This window comes from Danio rerio, chromosome 17 (assembly GCF_052040795.2).
Source record: "Danio rerio strain M-AB ecotype USA chromosome 17, GRCz13ab, whole genome shotgun sequence".
Classification (NCBI taxonomy): domain Eukaryota; kingdom Metazoa; phylum Chordata; class Actinopteri; order Cypriniformes; family Danionidae; genus Danio; species Danio rerio.
Window position 1 is genome coordinate 10,240,001 of NC_141037.1, and position 23,750 is coordinate 10,263,750.

The 23,750-nt window shown below is 35.3% G+C and overlaps 1 protein-coding gene across 12 annotated transcripts in view; it reads left to right on the forward strand.

The window, feature by feature from the left end:
* Positions 1-23,750, forward strand: part of akap6 (A-kinase anchoring protein 6) — a 283,494-nt gene that overhangs the window by 145,785 nt on the left and 113,959 nt on the right. For 7 of the 12 annotated variants that reach the window (XM_087289691.1, XM_087289694.1, XM_087289692.1 and 4 more), the window contains one exon: positions 11,420-11,553. In XM_087289691.1, the coding sequence (XP_087145817.1) occupies positions 11,420-11,553 (134 nt within the window). The remainder of the gene's footprint in view (positions 1-11,419; positions 11,554-23,750) is intronic. The other 5 variants (XM_087289693.1, XM_087289695.1, XM_087289697.1 and 2 more) reach the window with 1 other exon arrangement.

The window sequence follows — 23,750 nt, forward strand, 5'->3', positions numbered from 1 at the left end:
GGGAAGGTGGTGGGAGGTCTTTCGGTCAATCGTCTGAAATGTATATTGAGAGAGGAGTACACATGAATGGCATGTACGAGAGGAATTTGAGGTCATCAAAAAGTGTACACAGCGGCCTCTGGTGGATTTGCAAACTCCAAGCAGACGTAGCTCTGGGTACGTATTTCCCGCTCTCCAGAAATGTAGACCTGGGTATGTATCCACAATGAGCCTGGGTTGTCAATATGGCAGCTGTAGAAATTTAAGCCCCGCCTTTTAGGAAAAATAGCCAATTATGGTTTTGTGTAGGAAGTGTCAGGTGTTATTGTCCTTGTTTTAAGGTTTCTTGAAATGAACAATTGACATTTTAAATATATATATATATATATATATATATATATATATATATATATATATATATATATATATATATATATATATATATATATATATATGTGTGTGTGTGTATATACACACACACACACACACACACACACACACACACACACACACACACACACACACACACACACACACACATTATGTATATATATATATATATATATATATATATATATATATATATATATATATATATATATATATATATATATATATATAATTTATATATATATATAATATATATATATATATATATATATATATATATATATATATATATATATATTGCAATAGTTGTTTTAATAATTAAAATAATATTTCACAAAATTACTGTTTTTGCTGTGTTTTTAATAAAATCAACTTTAAACTGTAGTGAATACAAACAAACAAGCTGTATGAAATAAAACTGGCATCAAAAATATAAAAACAAATATATATAAGGAAATATACAATGTGCCCGATTGAGTAACTAACTGTTTATTAAGATTAAACAATCAGCTCTTTACCTTAATTTTTTTATGTGACATCTGATTTTGTTGTTATCATTATTAGATTTAAAGAGCACCTATGATCCAAGAAATCCTCTTTTGTAAGCTGTTTGGACAGAACTGTGTGCAGGTATAGTGTGTCCAGAGTCATATCGGAGTGATAGAAACACAATAAGTGTTTTTAAAATTTTCTGACTTTAAAATAGGATCTAAATCCATCCCTCCCATTTTGAGGCCCACCCTCCAAATTGATTAACAGCCATGTATTAATTGTAACTTGTATCATCATATCTACAATACAGGATGTCAGCAAAGCAACTGGGATTAAAAGATCTGTTCAGCTCTCTGTGATCAGCTGCACCTCGAGAATGAATTTTACAAGTTTAAAACATTTTTAAAACAGTGCATGTTTGTTATAAAGATAGTAAAACTGCTGTAATTCATCACCACAGCCACATAGTGTCAGTACAATTAAAAAGAAGATGCTTCATCCTGGTTTGTGGACTTAAATCAGGTTTATTTTGTATATCAACATCACGGATATCCATACAGCAGTGAAGATTAATGAATGTCTTGAAATATTTTCTATTCAAAAGCTAAACGTGACATTGTGTGTGACTCATCATTGCAGAAAGGCTTGAGTTACCTTCACAACAAATATATCAAATAACAGCTGGAAAAGTTCTTACTGTAGTAAGGGAGATCTGCTTCAATCTTGTCTGTCACTGTGCTGCTTATCAACGTGAAGGCTACACACATCAGCGAAATGCAGACAGATCTCTGTGGCTCTGACACGCATGTGACATGAACTGTGGGCGGGAAGAACCAGCTCGTTTGCATTAAAGACACAGGCAACAAAAACACCTACAATGTTCTAACAGCTGAAATTTCCCAGATTAAGAAAGGTAGTTAATAAATAACCTGATGGGTGTTTTGAGCTGAAACTATACAGACACATTCTGAAGACACTAAAGACTTATATCAAATCTTGAAAACGGGGTAAAATAGGTGCCATTTAATAAATTTAACCTCATTTTGTTTTTCTTTAAAACATAGCTTTATTACTGTTTATTTGTCTACAGAATCATATAACATTACTTTAAGTATAGTAGCTCACCCATAAATAGAATTTGCTGTAAATTTGCTCATCCATTAAAGATATAAGTGACATTAAATCATTCTATAGTAGAATTTTTGTTGAATCTGTGGCTCTTTGTGATTGACAAAATGCAAGTAATAAATGTTTAAACAAATAAAAAATTTGTTTTGAATACGTACCCCTATATACATTTCTGGAGAGTGCGAAATATATCCCTGGAGGTGTGTTTTTTTGCTGTTATTTTTTTTTGCGAATCCTTTCGCGCCTGCTGTTCTCACGTAAATCCACCAGACGCCGCTGTTGCCTGACTGACCGATCGACTGACTAACCCACCCTGTTATTTACTTGTTTATTTAATTTTTTGGCTTTTGTTTTGGTTTTACCTGCATTCTGGAACCGTTCTACACCAGACTCGAACCTAGTCATCACGGTCATCTCCTCTCTGCATCTTAAGTCAGTCGACATCTGTGAGCCACTGGACAAACTGGTAACAGCGGGAAAGCCGCTCATACGAAAGTAAGCGGTCAGCTGGTATCGCAGAAAGGACTGGTGTCACATCACCCCGTGGCGTTCATTTTAATGATGAAATGCAGCCATATGTACTTCTGGCTACATAATTTGCGATCTCCAGAAATGTATATAGGGCTACATTTTAAGAATGTTGTTGAAAAATGAAATGCATCTTAGAAGGCCTGAGGTTGAGTATAACAACGTCTAATCAAATAACACTAACATATTTTGTTTCAGATTGTCAGTGCAGAAAATTAAAAATGTATTTCCCACCCCGCTTATTGCACTCTGTAGTTGCACATGAGCTTTCTTAAAGGTGCTTTGTATTCAGTTGCACCCAGAAAAGCATAACTTCATGAATCCTAATTGAATAATGTAACACATTTTGCATGTTGCCAAGTGCCTGTTTGATAAAGTTCAACCAATTCATCTTACACCTACGCTGGCATCCATTCCAGTAGATATAGCCATCGAAATATGACCCCCTGTGTTTCTTTATTGCATACATAATCACATTTATTTGACCAAGCCGTCAAATGAACGTGGTCACATCCGAAGCCGGTTAGCTGCAAAAGACAGATAAGCGTGAACGAACGACATCAACTTCTGTCTGACAACACTGTAATAATCGCCATTATTTTGTGCTATAAAGTTGCGTGATTCATGTTGGAAGACCCCACCGCACATTAAATCCAGCCTTTATGACTAGTGATTTGAAAGTAATAGTTTCCAAATGAGTTTCATGCCTTCTACAGCTCCTCAGAGGCCTGCGCTCCTCAAAAATAATCTCCCCTCGTAACTTTTCCATGGATTGAGACGACGACGTTGGGAAAAAAAAGCCAGTCGTCAGGAAAGCAGCAAGTTTCTGAAAACACTGAAAAAAAATTTATTCATTGGATTTACTCTTTTTTTTTTAAGGTAAATGGTTGCAAACGATTTATACGGGGTGAATTAAACAAATAAATTAAATTTAGTAATGTACAACCTAATTTGTTTGTTTAAATTCAGCCCATATAAATTGTTTGCAACCACTTAACGCAAAAAAAAATTTAGTAAATCCATTGAATCATTTTGTTTCAGTGTACAGCCTCTTCAATGACAATTGTAGAATTTGGTTTTCTTTTAATTTCCAATAAAATAGATTTAGACGATGATGTAGAAAAAACAAAAAGCCAGTCATCAGGAAAAGCAGCACCTACCTGAAAACACTACAAGGAAATGCATTAAAAAAAAAAAAACGAATGCATTGCATGAATTTTTATAGGTACGTTTTTGCAACAAAGTTTTTGTAAGTTTTTAAACAAACAATAAATAAATCTATATATTTGTAAATATAAATATAAAATATAAATTGTTTGCTTCAAGTTACCTTGAACTTTTTTTTACTAAATCCAAAATCTTAATTTTTTTTTGTGTACTTCCTTTTTAATGACAACTAGAGAATTTGGTCCCCCCCCCCCCAAATATCCAATAACTTTTTCACGAATTGACATGACCACATAGGGAAAAAAAGCCCAGTCATCAGCAAAAGCAGCACCTTCTTTTTCCACCCAGAAAACACTATAAGGAAAAAATTATTTAAGGTAAGTTGTGGCAAAGGCGAGGCAGTGGCACAGTAGGTAGTGCTGTCGCCTCACAGCAAGAAGGTCGCTGGTTCAAATCTCAGCTCAGTTGGCGTTTCTGTGTGGAGTTTGCATGTTTTCTCCGGGTGCTCCGGTTTCCCCCACAGTCCAAAGACATACGGTACAGGTGAATTGGGTTGGCTAAATTGTCCGTAGTGTATGAGTGTGTGTGTGTGTGTGTGTGTGTGTGTGTGTGTGTGTGTGTGTGTGTGTGTGTGTGTGTGTGTGTGGATGTTTCCCAGAGATGGGTTGTGGCTGGAAGGGCAAAATTTTGTTTTTTTTTTACTTATTTTGTTTGTTTAAATTGAGCCTATATAATTTCTTTTCAACCAGTTACCTTAAAAAACTGTAAATCCAACTGGTATTTTTTTTTCAATGTAGAATGAAAACAAAAAAAGATTAATTGGATTTACTTATTTTCTGTAAGGTAAGTAGTTGCAAACATTTTAAATGGGCTGAATTTAAACAAATACTTTAAATTTAGTAATGCTAAATTTCATTTGTTTAAATTCAGCCCATATAAATTGTTTGCAACAGTTTACCTTTTAAAATTTTGTAAATCCAATAAATCAAAATTTTCAGTGTAGCTTCTTAAATGACATTTGTTTTTTTTAATTTATTTATTTGATTTTATTTTTTATTTGTAATATTCCAAAACTAGACGTCAAATACACAGATTAGACAGACTTTATATGAGTAGTCATTCATTTCTGTTTATTTGATGAATAGTGTAGTTTTGCCCTATTCTTAGATTTTCACCAACAGCCCAAATTTAGTCTCGTTTTAGCCAAGATGACTATGTTAGACAACTATTAGACATCTATTAGACAGCTTTAAAAAAAAAAAACAAAGATTGCTGAGTGCTTTTCCTGACAATCAAAAACCAGAATTCCCCAATTGTCATTTAATATATGCAGCCTCTTAAGTGACAATTGGGGAATTTGGTTTTCTTCTTTTTTTTTTTTTTGCTGGTGTGTTTGTAAATTTATGAGCTGCTTTTGATAGAAACCTCTGCCGTTTAGAGCGGCCGCCTCGACCCCACACAACTGGCGTCTGAATTTATTTTCCAGGCATGCCTGCGTGCGTCGCTCGCCTCTGAACATCAGGATGAACCTGATGGGAGACATTTCAAACAGGCCGATGTATGTTCTGGCTGTTTTGAACACCAGTCGCTGGGGGGGCCGCGGTGGCAGGAGACTTCCCACCGTTTTCAATCTCGCCGCAACGCTTTTCGCATTCAGAGCAGACGATAAAGAAGCGCGCGACCCCTGTGTTTTGTCACATAGCTTAAATGTTGAATTTAGGAGGTATCCATTGGCTCCTGTCCAGCAGTTCACCTACTGCACACTAGAGTCACATTTTTTTCTCTTCGTTAGTTTATAGCGTTCCCAGATGCTTTCAATGAGAATCTGTCCTGCTGCCACATGATTAGTCTCTCTCTCTCTCTCTCTCACACATACACACACACACACACACACACACACACACACACATCCTCACTCTCTTTCTCTCTTTTTGTTCATTGTAAAAGGCCTAAAGACTTTTTCTGATGCTTAGTTTTATGTTTGAAGATTTTTAAGGTTATATTTTGAAGGGGACCTATTATGCCCCTTTTTACAAGATGTTAAATCCGTCTCTGGAGTGTGTATGTGAATTTTCAGCTCAAAATATCATACATAATGTTTTATAACTCTTTGAAACTGCCCCTTTTAGGCTTTTATCCTAATTGTGCCAGACTTCCGCTTTAAATTAAAATGAGGTTGTGCTCTTTTCAAAAGAGGGCGGAGCTACAAATGCCTGTGTGTTAGCATTTTGGCAGATTCAACATCCTATGCTAATGAGGGTAAGCTCAACACTAATGGGCGGGGCTTTCTCCCTCTGATGACACATACAAAGAGAGAATGTCAATCAAAGTGTTTCTGCAGACTGTTTTATCAAGTGTGATTATAAAATATAGAATGAATTATTTTTAACAATTAGAGGCTGGCTATATTAACACACTTTTGCCACACAACTGTGCTCAAACCCCTTATTAAAGTGGTTTTTGCGAAATAGCTCCTCTTTAAAGTTGGTTTCATAAAATTTTAGTTCACAAAAAAGAGCAAATGATAAATTTTTGTTGTTGGAAAAGCAAGATTGGCTATTTTCCTAACAAGAAAGGAAAGAATAGAGGGTGAAGTTGTTCAAGATGTACACATTTTTAAGAGCTTAATTTAAAGTGGGAACTCTTATATTATAAAATTTCTTATATTATAAAAATGTGAGGAATATTGAAGAATTTTAAAATGTGTGGAGTTAAAGATGGAGAACACAATTGTCACAATAAAATGCACGTATAAATTGTGTGTTTTTTTATGGTAACAAATTAAGTGCAATTTAACCCCCTTGCCCAAGCATTTCACATTACATAAACAATTTATAAAATAGTGATTGTATAATGCAAACAGGCACGTGCACACATAGGGCTCAACCTGTGCAGTGCAAATGCCCTTTTTAGTCTTGGATTGAAAGTGCCCTTCCAAAATGATCAGAAGTGCCCCAGCGACACTGAGCACCTGGAGAAAACCCATGCCAACATAGGGAGAACATGCAAGCTCCACACAGTAAAATCAACTGGCTCAGCCAGGACTCGAACAAGCGACATTTTTGCTGTGAGGCAGCTGTGCTAACCACTGAGCCACCATGCTGCCTGCATAAATACAGTACATACTTAAAAGCAACATAGTTGGTGGGTTTTTCCGCTGTGGCGACCTCTAAAATAGAAACTAAGCCAAAGGAAAATGAATGAATGGTTTTGTTTAAACTGTTTCTTTAAAAGCCTACATTTTCTTTCACATTAACAATGAAGTAAATAAACAAAGTACTTCCTCAACCTGACTATTGTGCACTGCAGTTGCATCTGATCAGATATGTAATAGTTTGTATTTACGTGTTATAATTTCAAGAGTCTTAACTAAATAATAAAATAAGAGCTGTTTTTCTAGTCACATTTTTCTCTATTTAGTGTATCATTCTCAGCTGCTTTCAATGACTCTCTGTCCTCCTGACACATGATTCCTTTTCCCATCTCTCTCTCTCTCTTTCTCTCTCTCTCTCCATCTCTCTCTCTCTCTCTCTCTTTTTCTCTGTTTTGAAACAATGAAGCAACAGATGAACGTCATTCAATTCTGTTTGGATTATATTTGATCCCGATGAATTTCGTCCTCCTGTTGGATGTGAACCACATGTGCCTCAAACCTCAAGGACGATCCGATCATGTCTGTGATTGTTTTCCTCCACTGCATGTTTTTAAGCAAAATCTGTAGACTTACGAAGGCAAATCAGTCTGTTCTGTTCATGCTTTGCCTGACGGGCTTTTAATACTTTACTGTTATTGACTTTTTTGTGTTCTTATTAGTAGTTCCCTTTAGTGAAATACAAAAAAAGTAGGATTTGTAGTGGTTTTGTTTTGCTGCTTGTATTTAGTGTCTCAAATCAGGCTGCGCATGTTGCTTCAGGTGAGTGTGGTACTTTGATTTTTTATTGGTAGTTGGATGATTAACCATCATGCTTGTAGGACTTCTACCAGTAAACAACCAATTAGCACACACTGGCAGTGCCTTGGAATATTTGGCAACCACTTTTACAGATGACCAAGCACTCAAATATTAATAAGAAGTGCAAAGATTTGCTATTGTTTCATTCGTTTTAATGTGCACATTTCTTCCCATCACTTAGCATGTTGATAGATACAAAATACACAACATAAACGTTTATTTATTCTAAAATACAGTAAAAAAATATCCCTGGGTATCAATTCAGATGTCGCTATTTATTTGATTCGGACTTAGAAGCTCTCAATTGATTCAGTTTGGTTGTTGATTAGATTCTTGATTGCTGATTTGGTGTAATTAAAACCATATTCATTTATTCATTCGTTTTCGGCTTAGCCCCTTTATTTAATCAGGGGTCGCCACAGAGGAATGAACCACCAACTTATCTAGCATATGTTTTACACAGCGGATGCCCTTCCAGCTGCAACCCAGTACTGGGAAACATTCATACACACTCATACACTATACAGCCGATTTAATTTATTCAATTCATCGCATGTCTTTAGACTGTGGGGGAAACCAGAGCACCCGGAGGAAACCCACGCCACCATGCAAACTCTACACAGAAATGCCATAAGACCCAGCCAGGGCTCGAACCAGCGACCCTCTTGCTGTGAGGTGATCGTACTGCCCACTGCGCCTCCACGCTGCCACTATTAAAACCAAGAGTAGCTTATGAATGGTGAATGAATGAAAAGAAATGAAGAGCTAAAGGCCTATATTCTCTGTTTATTTGAGGTGTATGTAAATGATAAGAGAACTTCAAGTGCACAGAATATGTATAGTCAGAAACAAAATATTCTCTGTTTTTGTTTGGTTTGCTCAGCCCTAGTAAAAACAGTAAAATCGTGTAGTTGTAAATCAATTTACTTTTTTCAATTTGAATTCAGTTTAAATTGTGATTTCAAGTTTTGGTTCTGTTATAATTAACAGTTATCCAGAGACTATTGAACTGCAATGGATCGCTAATGAACTACAAAATACACCGTCACATGGACAACTTATTGTCATGCACCACTCACACACACACACGCCAGTTTCTGTTATTCCGTGATCACACACACACAGCTGTGGTTCATCCCCATTGATGACTAGGACTATGTATATCCGTTTTTTTCCCCTCCCGTTGTCTGTTGTATTTTCATTACTTCCATGATAGCCGTGTGTTCCCTAGTTTTGTTTTTATTAAGTGTATTATTTAATATTTGTTTAATGTTTCGTTTGGATCCTTATCTTGCTTTCCTCCCTCGCACTACAAGTTGGCTCATGACAGATTTGTAGTCCTGAGTGAAAGTGAATGATTCCCAGCGATATATGAGCCTGGATCGCTGGTGATAGTGACAGGTTCAATGCTTCAGACATCATTTGGTGATTTGATACTTCAGGAGTATTTCCTTTTATTATCAATGTTGAAAACAGTTGTGCTGTTTAAATGACATGAATATGTTTGCAGTGAACATTAACAAGGTCATAGTCAGATATATTTCAAATAAACAAGATTAAACCAGTAAATCTAGAAAATATTGTTGTACTTTTGAACCACCCGCTTGTTACTTTTGTCTCTGCTGACGGGTAATAATCTGCAACTTTTGTTTAAAGTGTAGTTATATTAGGGTTGTTCTACATTGATACAAAACAACACCTGAATTTGCTAGACCACTCTTGTGAGTTAGTAACTTTTGTCCAAAGCGTCTTACAATTATTATATATTTTTTTTATATATGTTATCCTTATTAGTTAAACTGGATTTTCTCTCTCAGCAATCTTTAGGCAACATCCTTTACACTGAAAAACTCAAAAAAAATATTTCACTCACTGGATTATATTTCACTGGAATAATTGTAAGTCAATATAAAAGAATAGCAGGTAAACCCTTGAATTAGTAATTAAATATTTGCGACTCCTATAGATGTTCAGTTTGCGTATACATCTGTTGATAATGTGTGGTGAAAACAGTCTGTCATGTTACAGAGAGTGATGATGGCCTTACTTTCAGCTCGTGATTGACAGTAAAAACACACGTTGCGTCTCTGAAGATGTGAAGCTGACAGAGGCGTGTAAACAAAAGGGCCCAAAATGACTCGATTCAGCAGATTTTACTGACATCTGAGCCTCGGTTTCACTCGAGGGACAGAAGTAAGCGTTCATCAGATGATTGAATTCACATTGATTCCTGCCATATTAGCAGTTTAAAGCAAGACCTATTTTGACGGCACAAGAGAGAGAGAGAGAGAGACGACGACATGAGAGGTTTTTGAATGATTCTGTTTGAAATAAGAATACGTGAGATTCTCATGCAAATCCCTTCTGCCTGCGTAAACGTAAGAAATCCAGCCTAACTATAGCGTGTACGGAGGTTATACAGATGCGGCTGTTAGCACACGGGCGACATGCCATAGGAAAATTAATTAAGCAATGCTTCGCTTTTAAGTCAGAGGCTTACACGTGTTTTTTCTTCGGTTGACATTGTCTGCCTTGAGATTATGAAAGCTTAACCTTTATCTCAGACACTGATTGCATTGCATTGTGGGAACGGGCTCTGCGTACATTATGGCAAACGCTCATCAATAGCCCGATTTCTCCTGTCTGATGAATGTAGGTTTATGTGCATGATATTGACTTTTTTTTTTTCATGTTCACCCATGGGAGCCGCATCTTCCAGCAGCTCAGACGTATACATTTATAGATTTCTAATACATTCCAGCTCGGCGTTTTTTAATACAGATGGGTAATTCTGGTGGGTTTTGCAATGGGGGGAGAGATCAATGCAAATGCATCTTAGCCACAAGCCACAGGAGAGGCGAATCTCCATCACGACAATGTCCTCGACTCCAAAACCGAAGTGGCGTGCTGGGCCGAACCGTCCTTAGACTCAAGGTGGCTGGCAGAAATTGCTTTTGTCGGAGGTGGGCATCGGTTTATTATTGTGTGTGTAAGCTTCTCCGGTGGGATCGAGTAATTAGGATCCTGACATGGCATCGGCGAGCCAGCCGAGTGAATCAAAAATGAAGGCAAATGAAAGCAAATTCCTCCGAGGAGGGAGAGGAGAAGTCTGCGCGCTCGTGCTGCTAATTTTCCACAGCTCCTAGTTAGGTTCATTTCATTCCTCCCAAATGAGCAAAGCGCACCCGAGCCCCGCGTTTGATGCCCGCCCAATAAATGGAATGAAAAAGCGACACATCTTTCTGTTGATTTTCTTGTTTATTATCAAGGGTAGCTTTGATTGAGGAGCAGTTTGCATTCATGGAATCGTCTGACCTTTCTGGAGGCATCTGCCGAGCAGGCGGCGGGCGAGAACGCTCTTCATAAAGTGTTGAGAAATGAGCAAAAAATCAAAGCCGTCTGTTGGAGCTTTTTATTGGCTCGCTCATTCATCGGCTCGCATTTTGCACAATAACTGATCTCCGTCAAGCCAATGTAGCCAATTTTCTCAAGCACCGAGGAGAGATACATATTTTTTTCCATCTGATTTGAAAAAAAGCTTGTACAAGTGCTTCCTAATCGCTACTGAAAACCGACGCTCACCGCTGCTCGCTCCACGCCAGTTTTTATTGTTGCCATATTGATTTGGCTAAATGCTACGAGTCTGAATTAGTTTAATAGTTTCGCAAGTTTATTATGTTTTAATAGTTCTTGAAGTTGAATCAATGGCGTAGTGGTAATTGTTTTCCAAGGGGTCGCTGAAATTATAACGATTCCTTCTCTGGGTTTGTTTTTTGGTGTCAGCAGGTGGAGGTCCAGCAGAGCCATCGAGAGGCCCAGAAGGACATTCTGGATCAGATGAGAGGGAAACTTCAGAGTCAACAGTTGTGGTCCGGCAGCAGAGGTGTCGACTTCAGTCTAATGTCCAGGACTAGCAGGTATGATTTAAAATGTGTTTAATCGATACCTTGTGAGAGCTGAAAACTCATTTAGGTTTTTATGCTAAACCTCACGTGTAGTTAAGGGCAAAATTGTTCGACCTCCTGTGAAATTTTCATTCTGTTTCAAATATTTTCCAAGCGCTGTTTAGCAGAGTTCACAGTATTTCCTTCACTAAAAAAAATGACATTTGCAGTTTATTCAAATTGAACAACATATTAAGTTCAATCTACTTCAATTTTTAAAAACTAAGTTTATTTAATTCCTTTATGTTATCCCAACACAAATTGTTTGTGTGGAACCCAGTGTTTTTTACAGTGTATCTATATATTTTTTGTCTTACTATTTGGCTGGAATATTTAAAAATATATATATTATGGGTATATATTATTAGCTCTCTATTTTTTTTCCATTGGCTACAGTGCAGACCACTGTTGTCCAATGCCTTTCCTAAATAACCTAACTTTCCTAGTTAACCTAATTAACCCAGTTCAAGGTGCAGAATGTAAGTTTGACACCCTGTGGTTGAACTAGGTATTGCATGCCAGGTTTGAAACACACACAAGCGCAGGTTGCCAGATTGACAACATCAACAGGAGTGTGCCTGACTGTTGAGCCTAAAGGCTGATTAAAGCCTGATCTAAATCATGTTCTAAATAAAAGCAACAGCACACAATATAAGAAATATTTGGAGTTTTTGTCCTAACCAACACCTGAAATTTTTATTTTACAAATGGTTTCTTCAATGTGTACAACTCATGCTAATAATGTTAGCTTGAATTCCATTTTACATGACAATTATTGTCATACTACTAAAAGCAGCAGCAGATAGTTCACCTCAGATCTTGAAAATAAAATAAACCGTTTGACATTAAACTTCAGAACTGTGACTCCAACACATATCAGTGATTCAGGATGTACATTTAATAAAGTTAAAGAGGTTTAATATGTATTAATTAGATTAGAAATTTTACCATTTTGTTAAATGCAGTAAGTGCACTATTCTGTGCTTCTAAAAGGCTGTGTTTACATTTCTGTCGTATTTCGTCTGGGGCATTCACATGCACATGGAGAATATTTGAAAGAGAATATAAAGTTTCTTGAGGACTAATAATTGTGCCTTCAACTCTATACAATTTGTAGACAATGTAGTCCCGGAATGAACATAATGAAAATAAATCCATTCAGACAAAGTGAGAAAAAGATTTAAGCGTTTTTTCCATTAACAAAGCCAACATTTAGCTGACAGTAAATACATCACAAACATGCAATCAAACTTTCTGAATAACAATGAGCACCTAAGGTTGATGTAGATTGATCAGTTTTGCTGATTAATTGCCAGAGATTACTTTTTGCTAACAATCTGAAATAATCTATATAAATTATTCCGGGTGTCATCCATTGTTATAGCAGCTGAACGGGGTCCACTAATACAGTACGAGAGTGGCTTAAAGAGGCCTTAGTGGAGTTTTTGACACATGAGACTACAGAATGCACAGAATGCAAGATTTAAACCATCATTATAAAGTAATTATTTGTTCACTACATCAGTGTTTTTCAACCCTGTTCCTGGAGCCTCACCAACAGTACATATTTTGTTTGTCTCCATTATCTGACCCAGTCATTTCAGGTTTTGGAGTCTCTTCTAATGTTCTGATGAGTTGATTTTGGTGTGTTTGATTAGAAAGAGGTTGAAAATGTGTACTGTTGCCTTTAGGAACAGGGTTGGTTGAAACTACAGCTACTACAACACAACTGTCAAGTTGTTATCATTTATTTGCAGAAGCATTTCATCCAACACTGAAAACAATTACTCACTAGATTTACTACATTATTTTTTATAGTTAAGGGGTCAATAATAATTTATATGGGCTGGATTAAAAAAAAACTAATTAACTTGAACATTACTGAATTTAATTTCTTTGTTTATATTCAGCCCTTATAAATTGTTTGCAACCATTTTACTTCAAAAAAATGTAGTAAATCAAATGAATAATTTTATTTCAGTGAGCTGGTTAATTGTATGCATTCATTAGGCAGTTTATTTTGTATATTGCAATCATAAGATCCAGAGAAATGTGTGTCCAGCTTGTTGTGCTATTGCAAGAGGTCGAGGTGGTTTTACTAGTTCTTCCAGTGTTTCATCATTGGACTTAATTGGGCTCAAAATGTTACGATTAAATTGATGCCATCATTACAGTCCTATGTTATGTACAATCATTAAATATTAAGGAAGCCTCAAGACCTGAATGATACAGGAATTCAATAGTGCTGGCACCTCATTACCCAGTTTTTAAGCCATAATTCATGGCTAAAGCAGTCAATATATCGTTAAGCTGTTAAAAATGTTGATAAAAGTCACTTTGGTGATTTTTTCAAACCCAGAGATTTAGGCATGGGACAATAACCATTTTCAAGGTATACCGCGGTTTGGAAAAGTCAAGGTTTTAAAACCACCAACATTTTCTGTTTTACCGTTCCTAAGGTATGAGAAAGATTTTTTATTTGCTTTTTAAATTTTTTAGGACACCATAATCTCTAGCAGAAAAGATAGTCAGTGATGCTGTTTTAAATTGTAAAGAAATCTGTGTTTTATGAAACGAATAAGGATAGCAGAAGTCAATGATTCATTTGAGTTATTCAGCCTGATATGTTTACTGCTGCAACATATTTTAAATGCTTCTCAAAATAAAATGTTTTGTGGTTAAAGGGGGAAAAGTATTAGTTTTTACCCAGACATTTAAAAAGAAAATATTTTTGAGCAGTAATCACAGTACTATAAAACCATGATATTTTTATCCAAGGTTATCATACCGTCAGAATCTTATACCGGCCTATGCCTACAGAGATTGTCAGAGAAAAAGTAGAATTAAAAATGTATGAGAAAATTAAAGGTTTCAACTTGATTTTAATTTGGATGCAAACCACAATGATGAGATTTTAAAACAGACTGAAATGGACCCTTTAATGACTATTGTAAGAGTATTTTTTAATTAAACGATATATATACACTACCTGACAAAAAATTGTCGTCAATCCTAATTGTAAAAGCATCAAATAATAACTTGACTTTTTAGATTTTTCTGATAAATCATCTGTTGAACTGCATCTCAATCATAAATACTGCAGAAGACCTATTGGAACCTGCATGGACTTAAGATTCTCATAGAAATCAGTCAAGTTTGGTGAAGGAAATGTCATGGTTTGGAATTACATTCAGTATGATGGCTTGAGAGAGTTGATGGCAACATCAACAGCCTGAGGTATTAAGACATTTGTGCTGCCCATCAGGCATGTGAACACATAGGGCTCAACCTGCGCAGTGCACATGCCCTTTTAGTCTTGGATAGAAAGTGCCCTTACAAAATGATAAAAAGTGCCCTTCAGATACCCCGACCCCTCCACCCCCAAGCTGCTATTCAGTACGCGCGCGGCAACTCCCCCCACTCTTCAGTACACGTGCAACAACTATCACAAAAAAGTTAATTTAATTTTATTTTGGTAATATAAGTGTAATCAAGAGCCCTTTGTCTTACATATTAGCCACTTCTGATACCAAATGATAAACTAGAAGTGAAGTTATTATTTGTTGTGTCTAAAACTTAGATGGGCAACAAGATGTTTGTCAGGTAGTGTATGTGTTTTATCATTGTATATGTGGACATAATAATGACATAATGATCAGTAATTGTGTTGATTATTCTATTTGGAAGTCAAGTCTTTTATGCCCTTTTTTTTCGTTATTGAGTATGTTGTTTGTGTTGGGTAAAACATTTTAAATCCTTTAAGAAAATGCATAGTTTACCCCCAAAATAACCAAGATTTACTCTCTATTTACACTTTCTGAAGTGGTTTAAGAGCTTTTTGAGTAAATTTTATCCGAAAACATTCATTCATTCATTCATTCATTCATTCATTCATTCATTCTTTCATTCATTATCTTTTCGGCTTAGTCCCTTTATTAATCTGGGGTCACCACAGCGGAATGAACCGCCAACTTATCCAGCATATGTTTTACGCAGTGGATGCTCTTCGAGCTGCAACTCATCACTCGGAAACACCCATACACTCTCATGTACACACATACACTACGGCCAATTTAGCTTATTCAATTCACCTGTACCAAATCTCTTTGGACTTGTGGGGGAAACCAGAGCACCTTGAGGAAACCAACGCAAACAAGGGGAGAACATGCAAACTCCACACAGAAATGGCTACTGACCTAGCCAATGCTCGAAGCAGCGACCTTCTTGGTGTGAGGCAACATCGCTACCCACTGCACCAACTTTTCTGAGAACAGAAGAAGAGATTTTGAAGCATGTCAGAAACCTGTAGCCATTGACTGCCATAGTGGAAAAAACAATACAAATACAATGGAAATCTTCAGTTTTCAACATTTCTTTCTTTTGTCTTCAGCAGATAAAGAAACCCAAAGAGTTTTATGACAAGTGAAAGAGTAAATAATGACAGAATTTTCATTTTTGGGTCTTTAAGAGCTTTATTACGATTCTGCCTTATTACATCAATACAGTCAGAAATACATTTTAATTCATTTATATTTTGCCGTGGGTGTTTTATTTTTTCTAATACCTTTCATTTTTTATTAATACTTTATAAATTAGGTTCATTTCAAGCACTAGAAAGGGCAGCACAGTGACGCAGTGGGTAGCACAATCGCCTCACAGCAAGAAAGTCGCTGGTTCGAGCCCCGGTTGGGTCAGTTGGCGTTTTTGTGTGGAGTTTGCATGTTCTCCCAGTGTTCACGTGGGTTTCCTCCGGGTGCTCATGTTTCCCCCACAGTCCAAAAAACATGTGGTATAGGTGAATTGGGTAAACTAAGTTGTCCGTAGTGTATGTGTGTGAAAGAGTGTGAATGGATGTTTCCCTGGGTTGCAGCTGGAAGTAAAACATATGCTGGATAAGTTGACGGTTCATTCCACTGTGGCGACCCCAGATTATTAAAGGGACTAAGCTGAAAAGAAAATGAATGGTGTAACCTTTCTTTAATCCTATACTCTCCAAATGCTCATCTGATTACATTCTCAAAATGACTAATCATTTTATTTGTGGACCATTAGTCCTCTATCCTCACTGTCTCTAAAAGTACCAAACATAGAGTCCGGACTGCACTCTTTTTTTAGCTTTGGCTTTGAATCAAACATCGTTTTAATCCTTTTAAGCTTCTTGCTGTAATGATTTATTTTGCAGTAAAAAAACCCATAATGATCCTTTGAATTTTAATGATAAGCCGCCTGCTCAAGGATTCATTGTTTTGACTCTTTGGCCCTTACCTTTGCATGGAGAAACACGTCTTAAGGGAGGCGCTGTCCAATTCGATGCCTCTCCCAGCATCCCCTCTCACCGGATAGAAACACGGGACGCCTGCCATTCAGGAATCAAAAGCCACTCAACAGGAGAGGAACACAACAAAAAGGAGATGTAACGTCCCTGCATTAGGCGCCAGGGATTAGCACCATAAATTAAAGAGCTCTTTCTATAAAACTGTCAGTTCATATGAGATGTGAGGAGTGTCAATACAGCCGGCTGAGGGCGAGCGCTGATGAATTGGAAAAACCTCCTCCTTTTAGAAAGGTGCAGCGGTGTTGAGTGCGGGGCAACGCTGACGTTAAACGGATTTGAAAAGAAAGAAAGAGGGAGAGGCATCCATTTCTGTCTCACAGGAGTGTCAGAGCTGTGTTGACCCCGAGGAGACGCTTTCAAGTGGCTAACGGCTAATTCCTGTCGACAGAACCACTGCATGAGGGGCTGCTGAGATCTGAGAAACTGTAGAGGAAACATTGAGAGTAAAAAAAAAAAACACTAGGTGGGAATAAGGCATTGTGTTTTCCTTAAACAAGTTTTCTCTTCTGCGTTGTTGTATTCTTGAAAATACTGTATTATATTTATTGCTAAAATTAGCAATGCCAATTAAATTAAATCATTGGGACATTCAAATATGCATAACTTTACAAAACAAATAGGAAAGAAACATTATCATTCAAGAGAGAATTTCATTTTTTTTCAAAAAAGACTTTTGTCTTAGTTTTGTATTATTATTATTATTATTATTATTATTATTATTATTACTATTAGTAGTAGTAGTATTATTATTATTAGTAGTAGATTTATTAGTATTATTATGATTAATAATAATAAGCTGTATAATAATAAACTTTATAATAATAATAAAATATTTGAATATATTATTATTAATGTTGTTGTTGTTGTTGTTGTGACTATTTTTATTATTATTATTATTATTATTATTATTTTTATCATCATTATTGTACATTTTATTTTGATTATAGTTAATATTATTATCATTAATATTGATAATAATATAAATAATAATAATAATAATAATATAATAATAAAAATAATAATAATAATAATAATAATAATTGTTTTGTTAATATTTTGTTATTGTTGTTTTTATTTTTATTTTTAAACAATATTAATACTTTTATTATTATTATTATTATTATTATTTCAATAATAATAATAATAATAACAACACTAATAATAATAATAATAATAATAAAACTATTATTATTATTATTATTAGTATTATTATTATTATTGAAATAATAATAATAATAATAATAATAATAATAATAATAATAATAATAGTTTTATTATTAGTATTATCATTTTTAGTATTATTATTCTTCTTCTTATTATTATTATTATTATTGAAATAATAATAATAATAATAATAATAATAATAATAATAATAATAATAATAATAATAAAACTATTATTATTATTATTATTATTATTAGATTGCTGTGGTTATGTAGATATATAATTTTACAAATACACAAAAATGAAATATCTATAATATAATAAAATGATATGATATTTTAGTATAATGCTTTATTAACATGGGAACTAATAACTAATAAGCAAATATATATATATATATATATATAACGCGACAAAATGTTTATAATATAACAAAATGGTTTGATAATAAGTAAATTATTCTAATATAACACAATGAACATGCACTGTAAAAAATGCTGGGTACCTCATAATATATTCATGTTGTCCCAACACAAATTGATTAAGTTAACTTTTGTGGAATGAACCTAAAATTAACAAAATTAAGTTGTCCCAATGAAGTGTTGTTTCAGCTCATTTTTAATAAGTAGTTTGAATGAGCAAAAAAAAAAAACAAAACAAACAAACAGTTTTTTTGAGTGTGTAATATCATAAATCATGCATAAAGTACATTTTCAGATGTAATACAGTAATGATTTTTGTAGGAAAGAAAATGTGCATTATGAAAAAAATCTAATGGAGTTTAGGACCATGAGTCATTCATTCATTCATTCATTCATTCATCATAAAATAAACATTTATCACACTTTCTTTTATTATTTTGGGGGTGACCTATTTTAGAGATTTACCCTAGTCCATGCTTAAGTTTTCAAAAGAGTTTGGGAGGAAAGGATGTACAATTGTTCTGCTCACGAACCAAAGCGAGCAGCAGAAAATGATGCTGACAGAACAATATCCCATGATGCACGTTTGCTAAATGGATCTTAGAGTTTTTTTTCTCTCCCGCTTGTTTTTTGTTATTCGTTGTTAATGTTGTTTGGATGCCCCGAGAGCTTGTTTTACAAGCATTTAGATTTATGTTAGTGCAGAAAAAAAGAGAGCAAAAAACAATACGGTATGCAAGAATACAGAAAGATGCTGTTTAACTCACAAACGGCATATTGAGTTTTAATATCCGTCGAAGAACGCAGTGCCTGAGGGAGTCTTCATACTTCCGCCGCACACGTCTGACTCTTTCTAATTTGCTGTCTTTGCCGTTTTGTTCTGATCAATGTCTTGCGTACAAACACGGCTCAAATTTTCACATACTCCCTGATGTCGTTTTGTTTAATCAGCGCCTGCTTGGAAATGCTAATTTGCTGCAGCATCCTTGTTGAATTTTCATACGCGCGAACCTTCGATGGAGCGCTCCTGTTTCTTTTGTGTCTGCTCTGAATTGAAATAAAAACGGAAATGTTGACTTTCCTCTCGCAACCCCTGTTTGATCGTTATTTGTGTAATCTCATTCATAGTTTTTCTTCTTCAGGGACAACAGGACCGCTTGTAAAAGCAAGAAGAAAAAAAAACACTGCTCGTTTGACAGAACTGTCAAAGCGCTCAAAAGCTGTGCAAATTCAACAAAACAATTTCCCCACTAATGTTTTTAAACATGTGGGCCTCCTGCTGAGGTGCAAATCTAAGCAAAGCTCAGGCGCTAATATGTTTGTTTGTGCATCTGTGTTGATGTTCTGGTATGAGTGCACCACTGTATTGCCGCTATGCTACTTGGGCTGTCATGCTCCAAAAGGGGCAAACTCAACATTAACATATAAAAAAACATAGTTTTAAGACCATAAAATTAAGAAAAGTCTCTTTTTGTGTGCGTTTTTGTTGTTCAGTCAAAGCTGAAACATGTATTTATTGTGTACAGTATGGTGCAATAAATCAATTGTGTTCTTGTGAAGAACTTGTGTCACAGCATACATAGCTCCAAAAGTGACATGTCCAGGAAAATATTGCATACATTTGCATTTATTTGATCAACAAAAACAACGTAACCTATTAAAACATATTTGTGCAAAAAAAAATTATTATTATACAACATTATTAAATGAAATGAGTGTAGTTAACTCAAAATTGACTGAAAGCTAATTCTACTCATTTGAAAAGAGTTTTGAACTCAGTATTAAGGCTAATGAGTTAATTAAATACCTCATTATTTCAACTTAAATGGAGTGAGTGCACAGTACTCATATTTGTTTTTTTGTTTTTTTACACAAATGGTTCGTAGCAATCGTTTTACTTAAACGGTTTGAGTTGCCTTAACTTATTGGTCTTCAACAGTACTCTGTTGGTTTGAGTTCTCTTCATTTATTGGGTTTTATTGTGCTCAAATTGCTTCTTTTACTCAAATAAATTAAGTTCAAGGTACTCATTAGGATTAGTTTTTGAACTTAAATGGTTGAGTTTATTGAGTTTTACAGTGTACTTTACTGCTTTTTTAGCCCTGTTATTATGCAAAACTGACAGCCAATCAAAGCAAGGGGATTTTTGCTTCTAAGTCTACAATTGGCCATTCAAACAGAATGTTCTGAACCCATATTCTGTAAGTTTCAGAACTCTTTAAAATCAGCTTATATTGAAGACTGCCTGACAAAGCCACAGCTTCTGGAATCTTCTACTCTATGATGTCATAGACTGGATAAGCTTCGCCTACACAGAAGATTGATGCTCACACTGTACTGCCAATTTAGCCCTGTTATTATGCAATTGTGTTTTTGATAAAAAGATCTTGATGACCTTTTTAGTTCACAAACAAAACATTTTTCACCCCTATGTTTCTAAAGAAGTGGGCCTTCTGCTTAGGTTCAAATCTAAGCAAAGCTCAGGCTCTAATATGTTTGTTTGAGCATCTGTGGTGATGTTCTGTTATGAGTGTGCCGCTATACTATACTGCTGCTATACTACTGTTGCTATATTATTGTACTTTACACTGGAAAGCAAAACCAAAAGTGGCAAACTCAACGTCATAAACAGTTTTAAATTCATAAAATTAAGAAAAATCTTTTTTTGTGTGTGTTTTTTGTTGTTTAGTCAAAGTTAAAAAGTGGTATTTGCAGTATGGTACAAAAATGGATTGTGTTCTTGGGAAGGACTTATGTCAAACAGCATATGTAGCTCTAAAAATTATATGAAGTATTATTGCATAAATGTGCATTTATTTGTGCTACAAAATTTTGACTTATTATTTGTGGAAAAAAAATATTTAAAGCTTTTTGCTAGCCCATTTAGGCTGTTCTTAATTGTGATGTATTCTTGATGTAAAGGTCTTGATGACATTAGAAGTTCACAAACAAAACAATTTCCTTTCTAAACATGTGGGCCTCCTGCTGAGGCGCAAATCTAAGCAAAGCTCAGGCGCTAATATGTTTGTTTGTGCGTCTGTGTTGATGTTCTGTTATGAGTGCCCCGCTATACTATCCACATACAGTCATCCGAGTGCAGTTGAAAATTAATTTACTTATGTAATTATTAAAATTAATATTTAATTATTTTATTTAATAATTAATTATTTAATGCTGGCAGCTTTAAGCATAAGGGAGGTGAAGTCATGTTTAATACAGAACAAACCACTGATGTTCGATAACTTGCCAAGTTAACCTAATTTATCGGCTGTAGTAATCCTAATTAGCCTTCAAATTGCACTTTTAAGCTGAATACTTTTAACTTGGGCTGTCATACTCCACAAGTGGCAAACGCAACATTAAAATATCAAAAACATAGTATGTAGTCTATAAAAATTAAGAAAAGTATCATTTTTTTGAGTATGTTTGTACTATATGTTACAATAAATGAATTGTTCTTGGGAAGGACTTGTCAAACAGCATACATCCCAGCAGACACACAATGTCATAAGGCTTTAATATTTGGTTAGATTTAGGCAGCCAGTGTCTAAGTACAATGTTATTTTGACGTCCAATAACAACGTGAAATGACGTTGATATTTGGTTGATTTTAGGTTGTGTTGGAAAGTGACCAAAATCCAATATCAAGCCAACATCTTAAACCAATGTGATATTGATGTCAAATACTGACATTTACTCATCAGCTATGGCAACCGAAATCCAACGTCTGATAGACGTCATAGTGGTACTGTCCACACAATGTCGAGCTGTAACATTTTTAGACGTTGATATTTTGTTGTTTTTAGGTTGTGTTGGAAAGTGACCAAAATACAATGTGCCTGCTGGGATAGCTCTAAAAATTATATGTTATCCAGGCCTTCGCAACACGTTTGATCATTATACAGGACCGCATGTAAAAGCAAGAGGAGATTAAATTAAATGCTCAGAACTGTCAAAGCGCTCAAAAGCTGTGCAAATTCAACAAAACAATTTTCCCACTAATGTTTCTAAACGTGTGGGCCTTCTACTGAGGTGCACATCTAAGCAAAGCTCAGGCGCTAATACGTTGTGCCTCTGTGTTGATGTTCTGTTATGAGTGCCCCGCTATACTGTCCACATAAGGCATGGGCCAGTATAAGATTTTGACTATATGATTAACTTGGATAAGAATATCATGGTATTAAAGTATTGTGAAATATCTTCTTTTTAAAATGTCTGAGTAAAAAACAACAATTTTCCCCATTGAACAATATATTTTATTGTAAGAAACCTTTTTGGTCACACTTTATTTTGATGGTCTGTTTAGTGACTTTAACTCACATTGCAACTTCTGTACATGCCAACTAATTCTCATTAGATTATAAGTAGACTGTTAGGTTGGGGTTAGTGTAAGTTAACATGTATTTGTTAAGCTTCTTATAGTCTGGTAAATGTCTGTTTAGCAGCAGTGTCAACAGATATTGAGCAGATAGTCCACTAATACTCAAATGGACCATCAAAATAAAGTGTTACCATATTTTTTATATTTTGGAGCAGTAATGTCAGGCTAAATAATTCAAATGAATCACTGACCTCTGCTTCAGTTCAGACCTCTAGTCTTCATTAGTTTCAAAAACACTGATTTCTTTATAAGTTGAAAAGGCATCTTTGGATTTTTTAGATATACAGTAAGTCAGTGTTTCTCAACCCTGTTCCTGGAGGACCACCAGCCCTGTAGATTTTCTCTGTCTGCTTAACCAAACACACCTGGTTCAGATCATCAGCTCATTAGCAGAGTCTGAAAGACCTGCAATGGGTGTGACAGACGAAGGAGACATCCAAAACATACAGTGTTGGTGGGCCTCCAGGATCGTGGTTGAAACACTCCAGTAAGCCTCTGCACTTTCCTGAATAGTGGGCTGATCAGTGGCTTTTGATGGGGAGGTTCCTTTACTGCTGGAGATACTGTTTCCCTAAAAAAAATAATAAAATAATAATTAAAAACATATAAAAAAATGTAATCTTAGGAACGGTTTAAAAAAAATATTAGCAGTTATAAAACCTTGACTCTTCCAAACCTGTTATTATTGTCCCATGCCTACTCCACATACAGTCATCCGAGTGCGGTTGGAAATTCTTTAATGTGCTGGAGCTGACGGCAGCTTTGAGCAAGAGGGAGGTGAAGTCATGTTTAATTAAGACGCTGAGCCTCACGATCCGTCACTCAGAGCGCAGGTTAAAGATCCCTCGTGCTCCCCGACTCTTTTCAC